At 31.3% G+C, this 19,113-nt stretch overlaps 3 protein-coding genes across 3 annotated transcripts; 1 reads left to right on the forward strand and 2 right to left on the reverse strand.

Annotated features, from left to right (window-relative positions):
- Positions 1-917: 917 nt before the first annotated feature.
- On the reverse strand, positions 918-3,630 carry K444DRAFT_689215 (uncharacterized protein; the record flags this gene model as incomplete). Its single annotated transcript, XM_024887733.1, has 5 exons — positions 918-1,689; positions 1,807-2,244; positions 2,700-2,998; positions 3,048-3,205; positions 3,309-3,630. 5 exons carry the CDS (start codon positions 3,628-3,630, stop codon positions 999-1,001), a joined length of 1,908 nt encoding a protein of 635 aa, XP_024743812.1. The 3' UTR covers positions 918-998.
- Positions 3,631-15,687: 12,057 nt separating this feature from the next.
- Positions 15,688-15,891, reverse strand: K444DRAFT_499465 (ankyrin; the record flags this gene model as incomplete). Its single annotated transcript, XM_024873327.1, has 1 exon — positions 15,688-15,891. A coding segment is annotated over one exon (204 nt), but the record flags the coding sequence as incomplete, so codon positions are not given.
- A 484-nt stretch (positions 15,892-16,375) lies between these two features.
- K444DRAFT_623160 (uncharacterized protein) lies at positions 16,376-17,345 on the forward strand (the record flags this gene model as incomplete). Its single annotated transcript, XM_024882246.1, has 2 exons — positions 16,376-16,433; positions 16,705-17,345. 2 exons carry the CDS (start codon positions 16,376-16,378, stop codon positions 17,343-17,345), a joined length of 699 nt encoding a protein of 232 aa, XP_024743814.1.
- Positions 17,346-19,113: the final 1,768 nt, after the last annotated feature.

The raw sequence follows: 19,113 nt of genomic DNA on the forward strand, positions 1-19,113 counted from the left end.
TTAGCTATAATATATTAAATCTCCTGATATAATATATAAGATTACCGGCTTCTTGTTCTTTCCCTTTACTCAAATCTAGTTTTCCCAAAGCTGCTATAGTATCTTCGTAGATACTAGTTATATAATTAGGGGTAGTAATAGGGGATACGCTAAAAGCGGCTTAATTCGGCTCGTTATATATTGCATTATAGGTTAGGGTATAGCATAGAGTTTCTAAACTTCTAAAGTTTTGGTAATCCGAAGCTACTATATATTTGTTTGTTTCCGGTACCTCGTAATTATAATTATACTTATAATTTTTGTAGAAACGTTAAAACGCTCCCTAAAGCAGAAGAAAGAAGCAAAATACTTTTCTATATTTATCCAAATAATAGCGATAATAATAACCTCTATCCTCCTTCTATTCCCACCCACTTTACTATATAGGAATATACTTGTTCTTGCATTCCTTGTACTTGTCCTTGGAATGCTTCTTCTTTTTAGAGTATCTTGAAGATATGGGAATAATACGCAAAAGTCAGATATATACTTCCTTCCAAAAGATTGTACCCGTACTCCTTATATCCGTATATTATTATGCGGCTCTTTGTTTTAGTATAAAATGTTGCTTTCTCCCACAAATTTAATACCCTGGTGGATATTATATACTTGGATTAAACGGCGCAATTTTGGGATCTGGGGTTATATAGTATGGGAATTTGCATTAAACGATTGGTCGAAGCAGCGGGTCACCCCAGAGTCACCTTACTCGTTACTTCTTGCGGCGGGTGCAGGGGTTTTCGGAGGGTGTCGTGAAGCAACCCTTTCCAGCGCCGCCCTGTTGCCTTGAAAAGCAATTTCAGAGCACTGCCCAGTCCGGGAGAGGCGTTATTGCCATACGTTGTACAGAACACATTCTGAGATATATTTAAAAAGACCTCACCCATCGTCAGACAATGTGAAAAATCAACATCAGGCCGTCTGCCCTCTGATGTGTCTGCCAGACCGAAGCCTTCAACTCACCCCGACCTCCGGCGCTTCTTTGTATTCTTGGACGTCTCCGAACGAGGCTTTAACTTGGTACTGTAATGTACTTGCAATGTCCCCTTGCTCCTCTCCGGGAAGCGTTCTGAAATCTCATCCCACGATAAACCGTCTCCTTTTAGTTGCAGTAGAAGTTCATCGTCTTCGGACGAAAATCGCGAATTCCTGACGGGTCTGCTTATAGCTTGCTCTTGAACAGACAATCGTTCCGAGTCTCTCCTGTCACTACTGCTAGAGACGCTCCTGGCAATGCCTCGTCTCTGGGATGTTCCCCTAGGTTTTGGTAGTAGGTCTTGAGAAAATGTGAGACAGTATACGACTTTCGATTCGATAGTTTTTAGTATCAAGTATCCACGGATAGGAATCTCTTCGCTCTCCTGGATACTGCCAGAGGCGCTGAGGGAATGAGTGGAAGTAGTTTCTATATCGTTATATCCTGTATCCTTCGCCCGCCTGGCCCGTTTCCGAAAATATGGTCGGTCTCGTATCTCAGAGGCAGCGGTGTTGCTCATATCGCTATAATCTTCGTCGTTATTATCGGCACCTCCATCATCAACCATTTCCTGGTCAATGTCGCGGATCTCTCGTTCCTGGCCCGGAGCCGCGAGTAGAGCGACGGACTTGGGATCTTCGAGGTCGGTGGATCCGAGTGAGGCAGAAACGGTGCTAGCTATGCTAGCTAGTCCGGTGGGAGCTGGCGTACGGGATCACTTTCTGCGGACATCTCTAGTGGCGCCTCGTCGGCGGAGCTACTTTGGCAAGTGGTCGATTTCCTAGACCGACTGGTGGAGAGACGTCGCTGCTGGGCCCGGCTGTGGGGATTGAGTATTGTCAGGCTGGTCATCCCACAGCTTAGACATATTGCCGTCGAAGGTTGGAATGCCGCCGGAAACAGCGGACAACTTTGATCTCTTCGTAGAGTGGGTGTCGTCACCGCCCTCATCGCGTTCCTCAGTGGAGACGCTACACTCCCCATCCTCCAACTCCTTGGTAACATCGAGATTGACGTAGCTCGTGCATCCCTGCGTCATGTCGGTGTTTACCCGCAGTTTGCTGGCTCGGTGTGTGGCGGATTTATGGCCAAGGGAGGCCGATCCGGGACGATTAGCGGAGAGCCGAAGCTGGGCGTCATTGACTACGTCGTCGTTGCTCGTATTGCCGTCGTCTGGGTGGTCGGCGGCAAGACCACCACTTTCCTGACGGGTCTGCTCATAGCCCGTTCTTGCACAGGTAATCGTTCCGAGTCTCTCCTGTCACTGCTGCTAGAGACGCCCAGCTTCATCTTTCTTTATGGCTAGGCCTAAAAGAAACGTGCCTGCGCAAGACTATGCCAATATCGAAAGGCCCCAATTCAACCCAATTCTCCTCTAAATTCCGTATCTTATTATCCTTCCTCGCGGTCACATATATTGTAAGAACATATCCCAATACAGGCAGTGGCAGGCTAGCAACCCCAAGGTATGCCAGATTATGGTTTTTTTGGCCAAACCTCCGGCAATACCAATAGCACATAACGCAGCGACAAGGAAAAAGACTGAGATTTCCCAGGATATTTTGAAACCTTCTTCGACATAAATTCCCCATCCTTTCAAGGGTGCACGATGCGTTTCCAAGAGTTCGAACTTCCTATTGACCTTTTTTGGCGTACTGTCAAATGCCCAATGTGGAATACACACATTTTTTGTTGTCCACCGCTGGCTGGAATAGTAGATGCTCCTCGAAAGCGCTCTCGTAAGATCCGAATTGTACACAGATACCAAGGGCGTGATTTATTGCCAGTTATCTGACTTTCGACCTCCACCAGGGACATAGAATGGCCATTCCACCAGTGATCCATTAACATTTCAGACATAATTTCTGGGCCTTCTGGTTTCGGGACACTTGGAGAGTTGTAGCTCCATATTTGAGGTACTTGAGTTGGTGGTGGCCACTCCCATTCGTGGATCACTCCTTTCTCAGTCTCATGACTTCGGAACTGATATCTGTCAGGACACAACATAGATGATACGAGGCGGTAGACTTACATGGACAATGCGTATCTTTGTGACTGCTCTTAAACGTAGCTTCAGCAGCCATGGAGGTCTCTTCTGCTCATACTTTCTTCTCAGAGCATGAAACAGCTCTTTGTCTGTCAATCTTCTGGGAAGTTCCATGTGGGAAATAGACACAGTTGTTTTCTGGGCTGTACAGAGAAGCATCCAGCCACCTGTGAACATATGGGGGACTGGTCTTCGAATAACCGATGGCGAGCTCGAGCTCCCAAGACTACTTGCTGTGCGACTTACTTGGACGAAGTAAATGCCTTTCAACCTTGTGAATACTGTTATTCTCCTCTCGCGCGCTTTGAGATACCTTTTCTTTATCTCCCTGAATAGCTGCTGATCGCAATTGATGGTTTTGGCCGGTGCACTTTTGGGATCTATCATAACAGGGTCCATATGAGAGAGGGGGGGGTTCCATGTGGATACAGAGGTGGAGAAATCTAACTTTGTCCTTGACCTCCTTAATCGGCTCTCCATCAGTGGATTCAAGTCCCACCTGGGAAATATCTTGGGTGTCATCCTGTCCACCTTGGCTCGAATTACGTGCAGCGGCACTCAAGTTCATACCTGCTTGTAAATTGCCTGGTGCACTTCGGGTTAATTCTCGATGATTTCCGGCATATCTTCTATGCCTACTCAAAGCTATGCTCTTCAATATTGAAAGTAACGTGCTTATCCCGCTTTCACGCCACGTGACAATTTCTGCCTTAATACCACTTGAGATCATTCGATCTGCAATAGTCTTGACAACTCTGCGTTCCGAGATAAAATCATCATGAGACTGGCGACCGCAATGACAAGTCCATCGGATCCTAGAAACGTGTGGTGGCAACCAGTGTGTCAAATGAGTAGAGTAGAGTAGAGTAGTGGGTGCTACTCATACTCCACTCAACCAATTAGTACGCTACTTATACTCTACTCAATACTCAATGAGTAGGTACTTAAGTAACTTAAGTAGTCAGTCACGTGATCACACACGTGATCGGAAAATTGTCGGACCGTGTGTGGCGTGGATTTAAGGTTAAGGCTAGCCTAATTAGGAGGGTGCTTTACCTAATTAGGTAGTACTATACTTGCTAAGTGAGCCGAAGCTATAAGAACTTACTCGATTTTCCATATTACTTCTCTATATTATTAATTTAATTATTACTAATAATATACTTATAAATTAAGTTAAATTAGAAATTAGTACTATAGAGCTAAGAGAATATTTATAATTAATAGAATAGTAAGAAATATACTAGAAAATAAGAACTTTCTATAAAAAAGAGTAAATCTCCTTGATTTTCTACTCTTACTATACTTCAGAAATATATAATAAATTAACTATATACTCTATTAAAAAATATTCTATTATATATTTACTCTTCTATATTAATTATATCTAATAATATCCCAATTATCTCAATATATATTTAATATTTAATAAAATCAGGCCGATTTTACTTTAGAGCCTTTAAATAAGTAACCTTCTTTCTTTAAGTTTCAATACTTATTAAAGATCTTAGATTCTCCTAAGTCTAATCCCAAAGATCTCTCGGGCTATTAAACCATTACTATTTATTACTTATATTAAGGATATATATAAGTTATATAAATCTTAATTTAATAATATTAAAACTAATAATTTAATAATAAAAAGTAATATAATTAAAGAGTTTATAAACCTACTAGTAATTATAATATATACTTTCGAAACTCATATAAAAATATTAATTTAAAGCTCTTAAAAGAAGAAATAGACCCTAGTAAGTTATTTATTTTTAAAAAGATTTAATAATATTATAAGGTATTTATTAGTAGGTAATAAGATAATAGAATAAATTAGTATATTATAAAACTATAGTATTAAATTCAGTATAGAACTAATCTCTATCTCTCTTATAAGGTCCAGGAAAGCCCCCTCTAAATAGGAGGCCCTAATAACATATATATAATTAGTAATTTATAAGCCTAATATATATAATATAAGTAGTAGTTAGTTATAGTATTAAAGGGCCGCCGATCTCCCTAATTAATATTCGTAATATCCGAGGTTTGTTATATGCTTTTAAGTTACATATAACCCTATATATATTATAACTATACTTCCCTTTATAGATCTTATTCCCAAGATCTATTAATTTATTCTAGTAAATATTTAATTAATTATTTATTTAATTAAGATAAACTTCTAGTATCTTGGGAGGTGGTTTTACTAATATAATCTGGATAATAGATATAAAAATTATCTAATTAGATTAGGACTAAGTAAGTAAGAAAAAAGGGTAATTATATCCCAGATATAGGAACTAGCTAATAATTGCAATTTCGTTTGGGATCTGAGTATTTTAATTAGCTTAATCCAAAGTACTAAAATACTATTCTATAAAATTAATACTACCTATTAGATCTCGTATTAGAATAATCTAAATAGCTATATAGAAAGAATTTAATAAATATTTATATAAGAAACTTATATAAATATTTCTGAGATCCTAAAGATTATTTATAGGCTCCTGGAAGTATATATTAATTAGTTATACTAAATTCTAATTAGGACTAGTACAAAAACTAGTAATTAATCTAGATAGTTCTCTATTTTTATAAAAGAACCTCTTTATATTACTATATACTCTTTTCCTTTCTAATAACTATATATATAATAACTTTTCTTATTATTACTTTCTAATCTCTTTTTCTGCCCTTTTCCAAGTCTTCTTTAATTACCTTTAATTAATTCTATAATATTTTCTTCTGGTTTTATTATTTACTAATATAATAATAAATATAAAAGTAACTTTACTATTTTCTTTCCTATTACTAGTAAATACTTGAAATATTTCAAGTATTTATTTATTAATTCCTTTATCTTATATATTATAATACCTAGTAAGAAAAATTATAACTATTATAATAAGAGTTCTAAATCTTATATATTAGTAAGTTCTTTAGTTTTAATATCTATTAAAGCTAATATAATTTCAGATTCCTTATTACTTATTAGAGGCTTATTAGTTCTAGGAAGATACTATTATAATCTTTAAGAAATTTCTTGAAATATATTCTAAATAGTATTATACTAATAAGAATAATACTATTAATTGGGTTTTTAAAAACTAAAAGAATACTAATAAGCTTCGAAATTCTTCTTCCCGTTTTAATAAGGCAAAGAATAATATTATTTAAATTAGTATTCCAAAGATAAGTTCTTTCTAATATATTTAGATATTTACTAATTTCTTAAAGAAATACTATAAAGTCTATTTTTAAGATATTAATTTTATTACTAAGATTATTATTAAGATTACTAAATAGTTTATTACTAGTATTTCAAGTACTAATAATATAATACTTATAGCTATTTAGAACCTGATTTTAGAAGTTCGGGCTTTTTATAAGATATATATAATAGTTATAAGTTCTTTATTTACTTCTTTTAATATCCTTAATACTAATATTATTATAGTATAACTATATTTTATTAAAAGATAAATAGATTCCGGAAAGTATTAACTAATTCTTTACTAAGTCCTAAATAGAACCGGTATTTAATATTCTTATTTTAGGAATTAGGAATTTATAAGAATTAGAGTTTATTTATTTAAGATATCTATAACTAATTTACTTATAATAAATCTTTCTTAATCCTAAACCTTTTTTTAATAATTTAAATATAATTCTTATAAGCCTTAATAAAACTCTAGAAAACCTTTATAAGTAAAAAAAATCCTAGAAAAAGAATATTTCTATTATTATTCCGGGCCTTTTTTAGCTATTTAGGTTCTTTCTTTCTTTTAAATAGTCTTTTTCTTAGTAATTCAGAATTCTTTTTAATCTTAAGAAATTATTAAAAGATAGTTTCGGATTCTAAACTATAGTTTTAGTTATATAATTTCAGAAGTTTCTTGGAATTTTTAAGATTAGAAAAAATAGATAATTAGATATTATAATTTTTAGGCCAGGCTTTCTATTTAATTAAATATTATTATTCTTTACTTCTATTATTTTATTAGTAATTAATAATAGCTTCTATTTCCTATTCTTATTCTTTATTATTATTTACTAATTCCGGAAGTTCTCTAAAGAAATATAAATATAACTCTTAATTCTTTTTTATTATATATTTTTTAAAGAAGAAAATATAGAAAGTTAAATATAAATAATTATATATATTTAGTAATTTTAATTTATATATTAAATTACTAATATATTTAAGAATCCTAAATAGACCTATAAATTTTAGTTTAAGTTTTCCTATCTTAAGCTTAATATTTTTTATTAATAGTATTATCCAGATTTCTTTAGAATAGTATTTAGTTAACTAGTATTTATTATAATAGGTTTCCTAGTTATTTTATATATAATATTATAAATCCTTAAGCTTTTTCTATTTTATTTTAAGGGTTTCTAGTCTCTTATATATAGCTAATACCTTTCCTATAATTCTATTTTCAGGATTCTATAGAAGCTAAAAATAGTATTTATAATATATATAGAAAGATATATTCTATAAAACCTAATATTTTAAGTTATTATATATAAATTCTATAAAAAACAATTTCTTAAACTAGTTATTTTTTTGAATATTATAATAATATCTTAGATAGTATTCTAGAATCTAATTTTGTCTTTCTATTTAATTATCTATTTAAGAATAGTAAGTTATATTTAAATACTATTTATATATTAAATAGAAATAGAAAATAAACTAAAACTAGCTAATAAATACTATTTCTTAATTAGAAATAATTCTATTAGGGAAACTAAAGATTAAAAAAATATATTCCTATATAATCTTAGTAAATTCTAGAGAATTAATAGTCTTATAATATATAATATATCTTATTATTTTAGAATACCAGTTAATAATTATAAAAATTATATTAAAATCGGGACTTTCTATCGGGTTCTTATATAGTAATAGACCTATAATAAAATTTATAGAAATCTCACTTTAGGATCTCTTAAACTATAATAAACTATTAAATAAACTATATAGTAAATGCCTCTTTATCTTAATTCTTTAGTAAATATTATATTCTTAATAATAATTATAAATATTTCCTTCTATATTCTTCTAATATTAAGATTTTCTAAGAAGCTCGAGAGTTTTCTCTATTTTATAGTATTTAATTATTAAGTTATTATAATAAAGCTTTATAACTTCTTAATATAAAGCGGAATTATTAGGTATAATAATTCTAGAATAGTATCTAAATAAGCCCGAATTATTTTTCCAGATTTCTTTTCCTTTAGTATTTTTCTTACTAAACCTCTATTTTATAATATTCTAATATCGAGAATTATTTCTCTAAATTACCTAAATAATATCCAGAAGGGATTCAAATAAAGGAGCTAGTACTATAGCTCTTTTAGTAGCTATATATATCTATATATAGGGAATTAGATATTTATAACTATTTAATTCAAAAACTCGAGAAACTAAAAAGTCTTTAGTTCTATTAAGTAATATAATTATAAATACCCCTATTACTTTAGCTATAGTAATAGAGCTTTTAAAATATTTCCTTATATCTTATTTCTTAACTAATTCTATAATTAAAAGATCTATAAGATAATCTATTTATTTATTTTATAATAAATATTTCTCTTTAGCTATTATAGATATAATAAATATTAAATAATACTTATTTTAAAGAGGGAACTTTTTAGATATTTATAAGGACCTCTAAATTATAATTATAAAAGCTTCTTTTAATTTATTTTAAAAGATTAAAAGCCAAGTTATATTAATAGGATCTTTTTTATAATTAAGTCTTTTACTAGGTTTATTTACTAGATTTGAGGCGCCTCTATAATAAATAATATTAAAATTATATATTATAAGATATATTACCTAATATATTTAATAGCTTTCTAGATACTTTATTTCTATAAAATATTAGAGATTATTATAGTCTATAATAACCTCGATTATAAACCTGGATTTTTTAAGGTAATAGTACTAATACTTAAAGGCTTTAATAATTATAAATAGCTTTCTATTATAGGTACTATAGTTATATTTAGTTCCAAAGAGTTTCCGGAACCAGAATATTACTAGATACTAGTATTTTTTCGGGCTATTACTAGAATTAACTTATTATAAAATAGTACTAGTAATTACGAATTTTAATATATTAGTTTTAATATAAATCTTCTTAGAAGAATTAAAATAAACCAGAATAGATATTATAATAAAAGCTTTTAGCTACTTTATTTATCTATATAAAGGAACCGGATTTCCGGCCCTTTTCTATTTCTTTTAAAAGATCTATTAAGCCTATAGTTATCTGAGAGTAATAGTAAATAAACCTATAATAGAAATTAGTAAATCCAAGAAATACTTAAATATTATAAAATAATTCTGGTTCTAGCTATTTAATAATATTATAAACCCGTTTAGAATCTATATAAATACCTTCTATTCTAATAAGAAAGCCTAAAAATTCGATTTCTTTAATATTAAACTTATATTTATTAAGTTTATAAAACAGGTTATTTTTATATAATCTAGTAAATACCTAGTAAATATAATTATAATATTTACTTTTATTTCGGAAATAAATAAGGATATTATCTAAATAAATAACTATAAAATAATTCAGGAGTTCTATAAGTATAATATTAATATATATTTGAAATATAACTAGTATATTAGCTAGCCTAAAAAATATTATAAGATATTTAAAATAGCTATAATAGGTCCTAAAAGCCGTTTTCTATTTATATTCTTTATAAATTCTTACTTAATAATATATATCTTTAAGATCTAGCTTTATAAAAATCTTGGTTTCTTAAAGCTAATTAAGGGTCTTATTAATAAGAGGAAATAAATACCAATTCTTAATTATAACTTAATTAAATCTATAATAATTAATATAAAAGTATAGTTTTCTATTCTTCTTAGGAATAAAAAAGATAGGTATTTTTACTAGACTTTTATTAGACCTTATTTAATATTTATAAAGTATATCCTATAAATATAGATATAATACTTCTAGTTAGGTCTCTAATAGATTATATAAAGGCCTATACGAGACCGTACTATTTGTATTAATAGAGTATTTAATACTACTAAGATTAGGAAGTTCCAAAGCTTTATTAGAGTTAAAAACCTCTAAGAAGTCTTTATATTTATTATTTAGAAGATAGATAGATATCTCTAAAGCCCCTTTCCGGAGGGTATTAATTTACTATATTAAAAACTCCTATTTAGTATTACTAGAACTATATAATAAAGTAGAAACCTAGTAACTATTATAAATATATAAAGCCTATTATCTAGGGCAGTTATATTTACTTTTAGTTAAGAATAAGACTTGAAATACTAGTTTAAGATACCGGTTAAGCTTCTTACTAAACTCTTTTAATATTAGGATTTTAATATTATTAGGCTATATAAGTATATATACTTATTATTTCTTAATATAGTCTATATATTATATAAGAATTACTTTATAGAATTTTATACCAAAAATAAGACTATAAGAGCCAATATTCTTATACTTATAGAACCGGAACTTAAAAGAATATATTTTACTATAATTATCTATAATAAATACCTTAAGATTATAAGTTTAATAGACCTTAAATCTATTTCTATAAAAGGTTATAAACTCTTAATTATATTTAGTTAAGGTAATAAAGTTCCGGCTTTAAATCCAATTATTATTAAGGAAATTATAATCTAATCCAATATTATTAAATCCTCTATATATCTCTAAGATATCTATTTCTAACTATATTAATCTTATATAAATAGTTATATAAAGTAATATACCTTTTTTATTATAGCTAAAATTATTAATATTCAAGATTTGGCGTTTTCTTTTCTTTATTTCTTAGGAAAGTCTTCTCTAGAATACTTTTCTATAATAATAATATTAATCTACTTCTATAAATACCTTAACTTTTCTATAGTTTTAGCCTTATTAGAGTTCTATTAAATTCATTTAATATATTTGAAATACTTTATATTTTCTAAGAAGTATTCTTTTTATTTATAAGTTTAATAAACTATACCTAAAATAGAACTAGTATTTTATTAAGGCCTTAAAAAAGCCGAAATACTATCTAAGGGTTTCTTATATAATTTTCAGAACTTATTCTTTCTTTTTTAATAGTTTTATAAATTAGAATTTACTAAATCAGAGTTCTTGGAAGTAAAATTACCCTTACTAGATTCTTCTGCCTTTACTTTCCTTAATTTGGAGTAAATAATATATTCTACTTTCTGAGTTTTCTTAAGCTACTCGGAAATAAATACTGCCTTATTTCCTAAGAGAATAAATATAAGTATCTAATAAGTCTTATAGTTAGATAAAATAGTATTAAGAGTCCGGATCCGGTTCTTTTTAGGATATAGGTCCTAGTTAACTTCGAAACTAATTATCTAAATATATAATTCGGTAATTATCTTACTATTCTTCTAATAAAGATCTCAGAGCTCCTTAAAAGCATTTTATTAGTAGATTTGAGGTATTTAAAGTATATTAGCTAAATAGGCCTTAAATTACTTCTAATAGACCTTATATAATAGTAAACTTTACTTTATTATAGCCTCCTAAGTATTATAAGGTTCGTCCCTAAAGGTACTTATAATAGAGTTAATTCTAAAAAAGTATCTATTATAAGTCTAAGATTAGGTCCTAAAAACCGCTTTCTAGAAAGATATAAATATTTTCTATTTTTTAAGAGATTTTCTATAATATAAGTCAGGTATCCGGATCTTAAAAAGCTTCTTTTAGTCTAAATATATTTTCAGGATATTATATAATAGCTCCTAATAAATAGTATCGAGACTATTCTTAAAGCTTATTATATTAGGAAAGAAAGTGAATTCTAATTCCATTTCAGGAAGTTCCCTAATAGGAATTACTAAAGAAGATAAAATAGATTTATAAATAGAATTTTTATAAGATATAATAAACTATAAGATATTCCTAAGGGTACCCTTATATTACTCTAATTATAGGATATATTAGTTAATTATATCTACTAATTCTTGCTTTTATTAGAGTACTTTAATATTAGTATATAATCTCTATTCTATAGTTTAAGTAATAGTAATTTAAATATTAATTTCGGTATCTTAATTATTACCAGAATTATTTCTATTATTATTACTGGCTTTCTGAGGCTCCTAAGGAGCCCTATTAAAAGTATTAGACAAGCCTTTACTATTACTTATATTGGGATTAATCTAGTTAATTTCCTCTATAGGAATAGCTCCGGTAAGAGATTATATATTTTACAGATTTCGAAATATAATTATTTATTAAACTACCTCCTTTAAAGATAGAGAGATTAGTTTATAAGGTATTTATTAGTAGGTAATAAGATAATAGAATAAATTAGTATATTATAAAACTATAGTATTAAATTTAGTATAGAACTAATCTCTATCTCTCTTATAAGGTCCAGGAAAGCCCCCTCTAAATAGGAGGCCCTAATAATATATATATAATTAGTAATTTATAAGCCTAATATATATAATATAAGTAGTAATTAGTTATAGTATTAAAGGGCCGCCGATCTCTCTAATTAATACCTGTAATATCCGAGGTTTATTATATGCCTTTAAGTTATATATAACTCTATATATATTACAAATATATTAATTTCTAATTTTAGGAACTTTAGAAGACTCAAGTTAATAAACTATAATTAATGTCTTTAATAGAGGTTCTAGTAATCCTATAAAGGAATTTAATATTAATTATTTTGAGAGAGTATTATTAGCTTTTATTATAGCTAATAATATTTCTTTTTAAGCTATTACTATTTCGAGTTTTAAAAAGCTATTAAATTATTTATATTAGTAAGTTTTTATTAAAATTAAGGGTTTTTATATTAAACTAATATATATATATATAGTAAAATACTATTTTTATATTTAAAGGTTCTTATAAATAAACTTACTTTAATTTATAATAATAATATTATTATAAAAAAAGAAGATTTATCTAAAAATATAACTTCTTAAGGAATGTTCTCTTTAATTCCAGATACTTAGATAACTATAAATTCAGACGCTTACCTTAGAATTATATTATAAGTTAATAAGTTATTAATTAATAATTTTTAAAACTTAGCTAATTTATTTTTAGGTATTATAACGGCAGGAATAAAGTAATAGAATAATACTTAAAGATTAATAATTTCTAATGTCCTATAGAATCTAAAGCTAAGGAGAGAAGAAGTGAGGTATAGTAGTGGATAAGTAGGTATAGCCAAGACTACTAAAACGCCGAGCTTTGGAAGCGAGCTTGGTTTGAACTATAGCTTGAAACCTTAGCTAAAACTAATCCCTTAGCTGAAACTATATCTGTATTAATTATATAATACTAGCCGTTACAGGCATTTTATAAATAAAGATTTTAAATTAAAATCTTATTTATTAGCTATAAAAGATTTATTAGATATATATTCTAGGGTATATATGAATTCGGTTTTAATAGAAGCTTTAAAATAATATAATATTAAATATAATATTACTAAATAAGTAACTTTAATTTATTTTTATAAATAATTACTAATATATTTTATTTAGTATTACTCAAGATAATAATAGCTTAAATAATAGCTTATTATAAGCTTTTATAAAGTATTATAATAAGGAAGGCATTAAATTTCAAGGAGATATTCCTTATATAGCTTATATATTAAATCTAGTAATTCAAGATATTTTAAAAGCTCTTATTAAGAATAATTATAATATCTCTTATTCTACGAATTTATATAAGTAAGAAATAGAAGAACTCGAAAATAGAGAAAAAGAAGAAGAAATAGAATAAGTAATAAGTAAGTTTCTTATATAATTTATAAGAGATTTATTAATAAATTATAGATTTATTAATTTAGAGAAAGATTAGAAAGACTATTATAGGCCTTAAATATAACCAAGAAAACCGGAGATTATTAGAAGCTTAAATTAAAGCTTTTAATATAGAAAATGCTCGATTTCCTTAACTTAGTAAGTAATTAATTAATACTAATTATTTATAGATTAAAAAACCTAATAGTCTTTAACTTATTATATATTAAAAGACTTTTTATATATATATAAAGCTATTAGGGTAGTTATTAATAGCTCGAAATCTAAAGCTTTTAAAAACAAAAGTTTAGTTTTAACTAATATTGAAATTATTTATTTAAATAATATTTTAAATATAATTTCAATATTTATTAAAGCTACTACTAAGCTATAAGCCGAAAAATATCCTACTATATATTATATTATACCTGAAGTATATAAAATATATAATAAACTTAAAAACTTTAAAAAGGAATTTAAAATAAGTTTATTTTTTAATTTTTTTTAATTATATTATTAATAAATATTATACTAATTTTTATTAGGACAAAACCTTCGAAAATGCTATTAATAAGGATATAGCTAAGCTTAGAAAATATTATCCTAAAATAGGTATTTTAGATAATAAAAGTAAAGCTTTATATTTAGCTCTTATTCTCAATTCTCGAATTAAAAGAGAAGAACTAGCCGGAATTAGCTTAGATTCCGGTATAATAGCCGATATATATAATAGGCTTAAAACAGATTATAATATATAAGTATATACTTTTATTTAATTTTTAAATAAATTACTAACTTTTAATTTTTAGTTATAAATATAATTATTTACTAGCTAATCCTTCCTCTAATAATACTAGTAGTAAGGATAGCGAAAGAGACAAAGATAAAATGGATATTTATATAAGTAATAATAAGGATAAAATAGAGAATGAATTAATTACTTATTTAGAAAAAAAGAAAATAGATAAAAAGTAAGTAAAATTTACTTTTAAATTTATTCAAGAAATACTTATTATTCCTTTATTATTTCTTTATTATTATTTTATATATAAGTACTAACTTAAGTAAAGACTAGGCCCCTTAAGTATTAGAAGTCAAATAAAGCTAGATTTCCTATTTTAGCTTTAATAGCTAGAAAATACTTAGGAATTCTAGCTTCTTTGACTTCTAGTAAGAGATTCTTTTCTCAAGGGAACCTTATTATATCTAAACTAAGGAATAGACTTAATAAGGAAACCTTTGAGAAGATTATATGCCTTAAGAACTAGGGGTTATTTAAAGACAAGGAAGAGAAAGCAGAATACAAATTTATTAAAAGGATTTTAAGCGAGGAAAATCAGTTTTATATTAAAGAGAAGGCTTAGAATTAAGAATCAAGTTAATATATATAGTACCTTAGTATAGATCTCCTTAAATATATTAATAGTTATTTATTATTTATTAAATAAAGTTAATTTTTATTCTTACACGTGATTTTCACGTGATGAGTAATTAAACTACTTAAGTAGTCTACTCTACTCTACTTAAGCTTAGTCATAGAGGGGCTACTTATACTTTACTCAATACTCAATGAGTATCTACTTAAGTAACTTAAGTAGTTTGAGTATTCCTTTGACATACTAGTAGCAACTCTGAAGATAGGAATAATAATCGTATACTTTGAAATACATATACTAAAGAATTTCTGAGGCTAGAGATAATTGAAGAATTCCTAAGGATAGATCTTGCATCTGAAACAGAGACGTTAGTTAATAGAGTACTATTATTAAACGAAGGACCTGGTGGCTTCTTGACGACAATATCGTTTGAGCTAAGTGGCAATTCGCTGCTTAGGATCACAAGCAACTTAACTACTGATTCGTATCCGGCTTTAGTGGCCAGGTGCAACGGGGTCTTGCCGTTATTATTAGCCAAATTGACTGACTCTGCAGCTCCTTTTTTTAAGAGCAACTTGACTATTAATTCGTGTCCAGCTTCAGTAGCCAGGTGCAATGGGGTCTTGCCATCATTATTAGCTGAGTTGACTTTCCCACTCTCATTATTCCCAGCTACTGCCTTATCAGGAGCCGTCCGCCTATCCTTGTCTTGCGCCTGGATATTTGCCCCGCGGTCAAGGAGCTCTCGAATAGCTTCGGGCGAGTCTGATTATACTACTACGTGTAGTAAAGTTTGTCCTTCTAGGAGATAAATATTAATCAGACATCTGTATTCCAAGGTTTTGTTGAATTCGTTCTAGTCTCCAGTCAGTATATGTTTTCTTAGATCCGATTGGAGTATATGATAATCTTCTAGCACCTCCTTTAAGAATGCCCCAAGTTCTTTACCAATCTATTACTTTGCCTTTTCTAATAGCGACTTTCCTCCAGCGTCGTGTTTCATTATACTTGTACCATTAAAGCCCAGAAGCCTTATTACCGGTTTCTACTGTCTCCAAATAGCCAAATGCAAAGGCGTATCTCCATACTCATTTGTTTTATTGACATTTTCACTAACTTCGAGTAAGCGCTCTATGCGTTCGACATCTCCCTCCTTTGCGGCAATATGTAACCTTCGCTGTTCGTCGAAACGTATGTTTGCGGGAGGCATTATTTGAAGTGGATTCGGACTCTCTGTATGATTAGGATGCAGTATTGGGTGATTGTTGGCGTATAACTTACGGCTGCTAAGCTAGGCTTGATGTATGAACGGGAATAACGCTCTAGGAAGCAGGCTGAGGTTATTTGTAACTGCTATTGACTTGGATTTTTCTCGAACCGAATTAGACTGCGTGCTTTTAGCTACTAATGTATCTCATTACATCTTTGACCAAATGAAAGAGGTAACTTAAAAAGATAACAGCAAACACGGCTAGACCTCGGAGCGGGACACATCGGAGAAACCTACCCTTGTACTGCCCACGGAGATTAAACGAGTTCGGCAACACACTCACAATACCCGCTCCATTGAGCACCGTACTCAACACGTCTAACCGAAACTACCAAGCGATACTCACGACGGAACCACTCGACACCGCCAATATCGTCGACGTCCCTACCGACTTATCCACTCCCTTCGACTACCTGACGAACAGCGACACCGACGCGGGACAACACCGACCTGTGCAGCGCCCGTCAGTGGGCATAGTACTGCAAGGATACCGCATGCCCCAAGTACTGGAGCGCCTGGTCCTGCATCTGTACGAGACGGCTGGTACACCGCGCGAATGTACGGACACACACACGGGTGGGACGTCGCGAGCTGGCGAGGGAGTGGAGAGCCAAGACGGATTAGGAGAAAAAAGAACCGAAGGAGCCCAAGCCTGCTCTGGGACAGAATGGTATTGCGTCGAGCAACGAGTAGGCTGTGGGGGTATAGAGTTTTCAGACGAGATATGCTATCGTCTTGTTCGCGAGATCGTTACGTTTGGTAACAGCGGAATCGAAGGCGGGAATGCCTTCATGCGCGCGAAAGACTACTCGTGGACAATTGGCAGGAGGTGATTCATTGCTACTTCCCTTCCATTACGCCGAGAATATGACGAAAACTAACTCTAACGATAGTAAGCCTCAAGAGACCCATTCGAACTGAAGAACAGAGCAAAGATTTTCAATTCCCCTTGCAGCAATCTATTCTCCGCAACCTGCGCTTCGATCATTCACTTCTGGCTCTGGCTCTGGCTCTGGCTCTGGCTCTAACTCTGGCTCGTCTGCCTCCAGCGCAGAACTCTTACGCTTCAGACCACGTTTCCCCTTGCCCTTGATGACCTCCTTCGCAGCACGCGCTGCTCGTGCCACCTCGATGTCCTCAAAGCTCATTACCTTCGCCTTCCCTAGTACGACTGACCTGGTTGATCGGCGAACTTTGGCTTCGTTATTCATTCTGGTCAACATCTGGAAACTTATTTTTAGATTCGGAGTACTACAACTACGAGTAGATCGGGTTGAAAGACTGCACCTCAGAGTGATTTCGTCTGAAGTATTGTACCTTGATATACTGTAAGATGACGTACGCGGTTTATTTATACTTCAAGCCCGAGTACTCTCAGCTGTAGTACTATAACTGAGAGTACGTCAGCTAGCAAGACTGCACCTGAGAGTACTATAGGATAACGTATACCGTTTATTTATACTTTAAGCCCGAGTACTCTCAGCTGTAGTACTATAACTGAGAGTACGTCAGCTAGCAAGACTGCACCTGAGAGTACTATAGGATAACGTATACCGTTTATTTATACTTTAAGCCCGAGTACTCTCAGCTGTAGTACTATAACTGAGAGTACGTCAGCTTGCAAGACTGCACCTCCGGTTTTCTCTATGAACCTTGCTTTTCAGTTACATAGGTAATTAAGATATACTCGGAACAATTATCTTTATACGTAGTGTGATATTCTTGTTAATCTATACTAATAATTCCGGCGATAGTCTTCTACGGTAGTAGTATAGGCGTCTCTGTCACGCCATGTAACGTCAATAATGGTGGAGTAAGCTCCCTTAAAGAAGCTGTTCGGCTGGGCGACTTTTCCTTGTTTCTTCTTATGGTTTTCCGTATAGTGGTTCGTTCTCTATGGAACTGCCAGTATATTTTCTCTACAGTTCTCCAAGGAAGCTATAGTTTTACTCACAGGGTGGTTCGTGGAATCGTTGCACCGCATTTTGTGTGATTTCCAGGTTTGCCCGTCTGGGAGGTCGTGCTTGAGGGGCCGAATTGGGTCCCAAGGCGCTGGCGCTTGAACCCTGGCATTGGGAATAGAGCAAGATTTGGCTCCCTGACGCCGGAAGGGAGCAAAAATGGCTCCCTAACGCTGGCGCATCTATTGCGATGGCGCTTAAGGAACGCCGGCGTTGAAAAGGGAGCAGAAATTGGCTCCCTGACGTTGGCGCATCCGTTTCGCTAGCGCTTGACGAACGCCGGCGTTGGAAATAGAGCAAAATTCGGCTCCCTAACGCCGGCGCATCCTGCTCTGGACGCTGGGAAGCGCTAGCGAAACGGATGCGCCAGCCTCAGGCCGAAATATTTTTGACATTCAATAATCTGACCAAGAGGGCCAGAACATCAGCCACAGGGAGCCGAATTTTGCTCCATTCCCAACGACGGAATCACGTGCATCCTGGTAGGCTCCTAACGTCTATCCCTGCGTGCCGAGACGCACCCTGTAACGAGACAAATCGTAATAGCCGGTTCCCCTCCCACTGCGCTTCGCTTGTGGTCGGAATAAGCAAGTGTCTCGTTCAAGCAAGTGTCCCAGCGAGATTTTGTATGCGAAAACCC

This window comes from Hyaloscypha bicolor, assembly GCF_002865645.1.
Source record: "Hyaloscypha bicolor E unplaced genomic scaffold K444scaffold_10, whole genome shotgun sequence".
Lineage (NCBI taxonomy): Eukaryota > Fungi > Ascomycota > Leotiomycetes > Helotiales > Hyaloscyphaceae > Hyaloscypha > Hyaloscypha bicolor.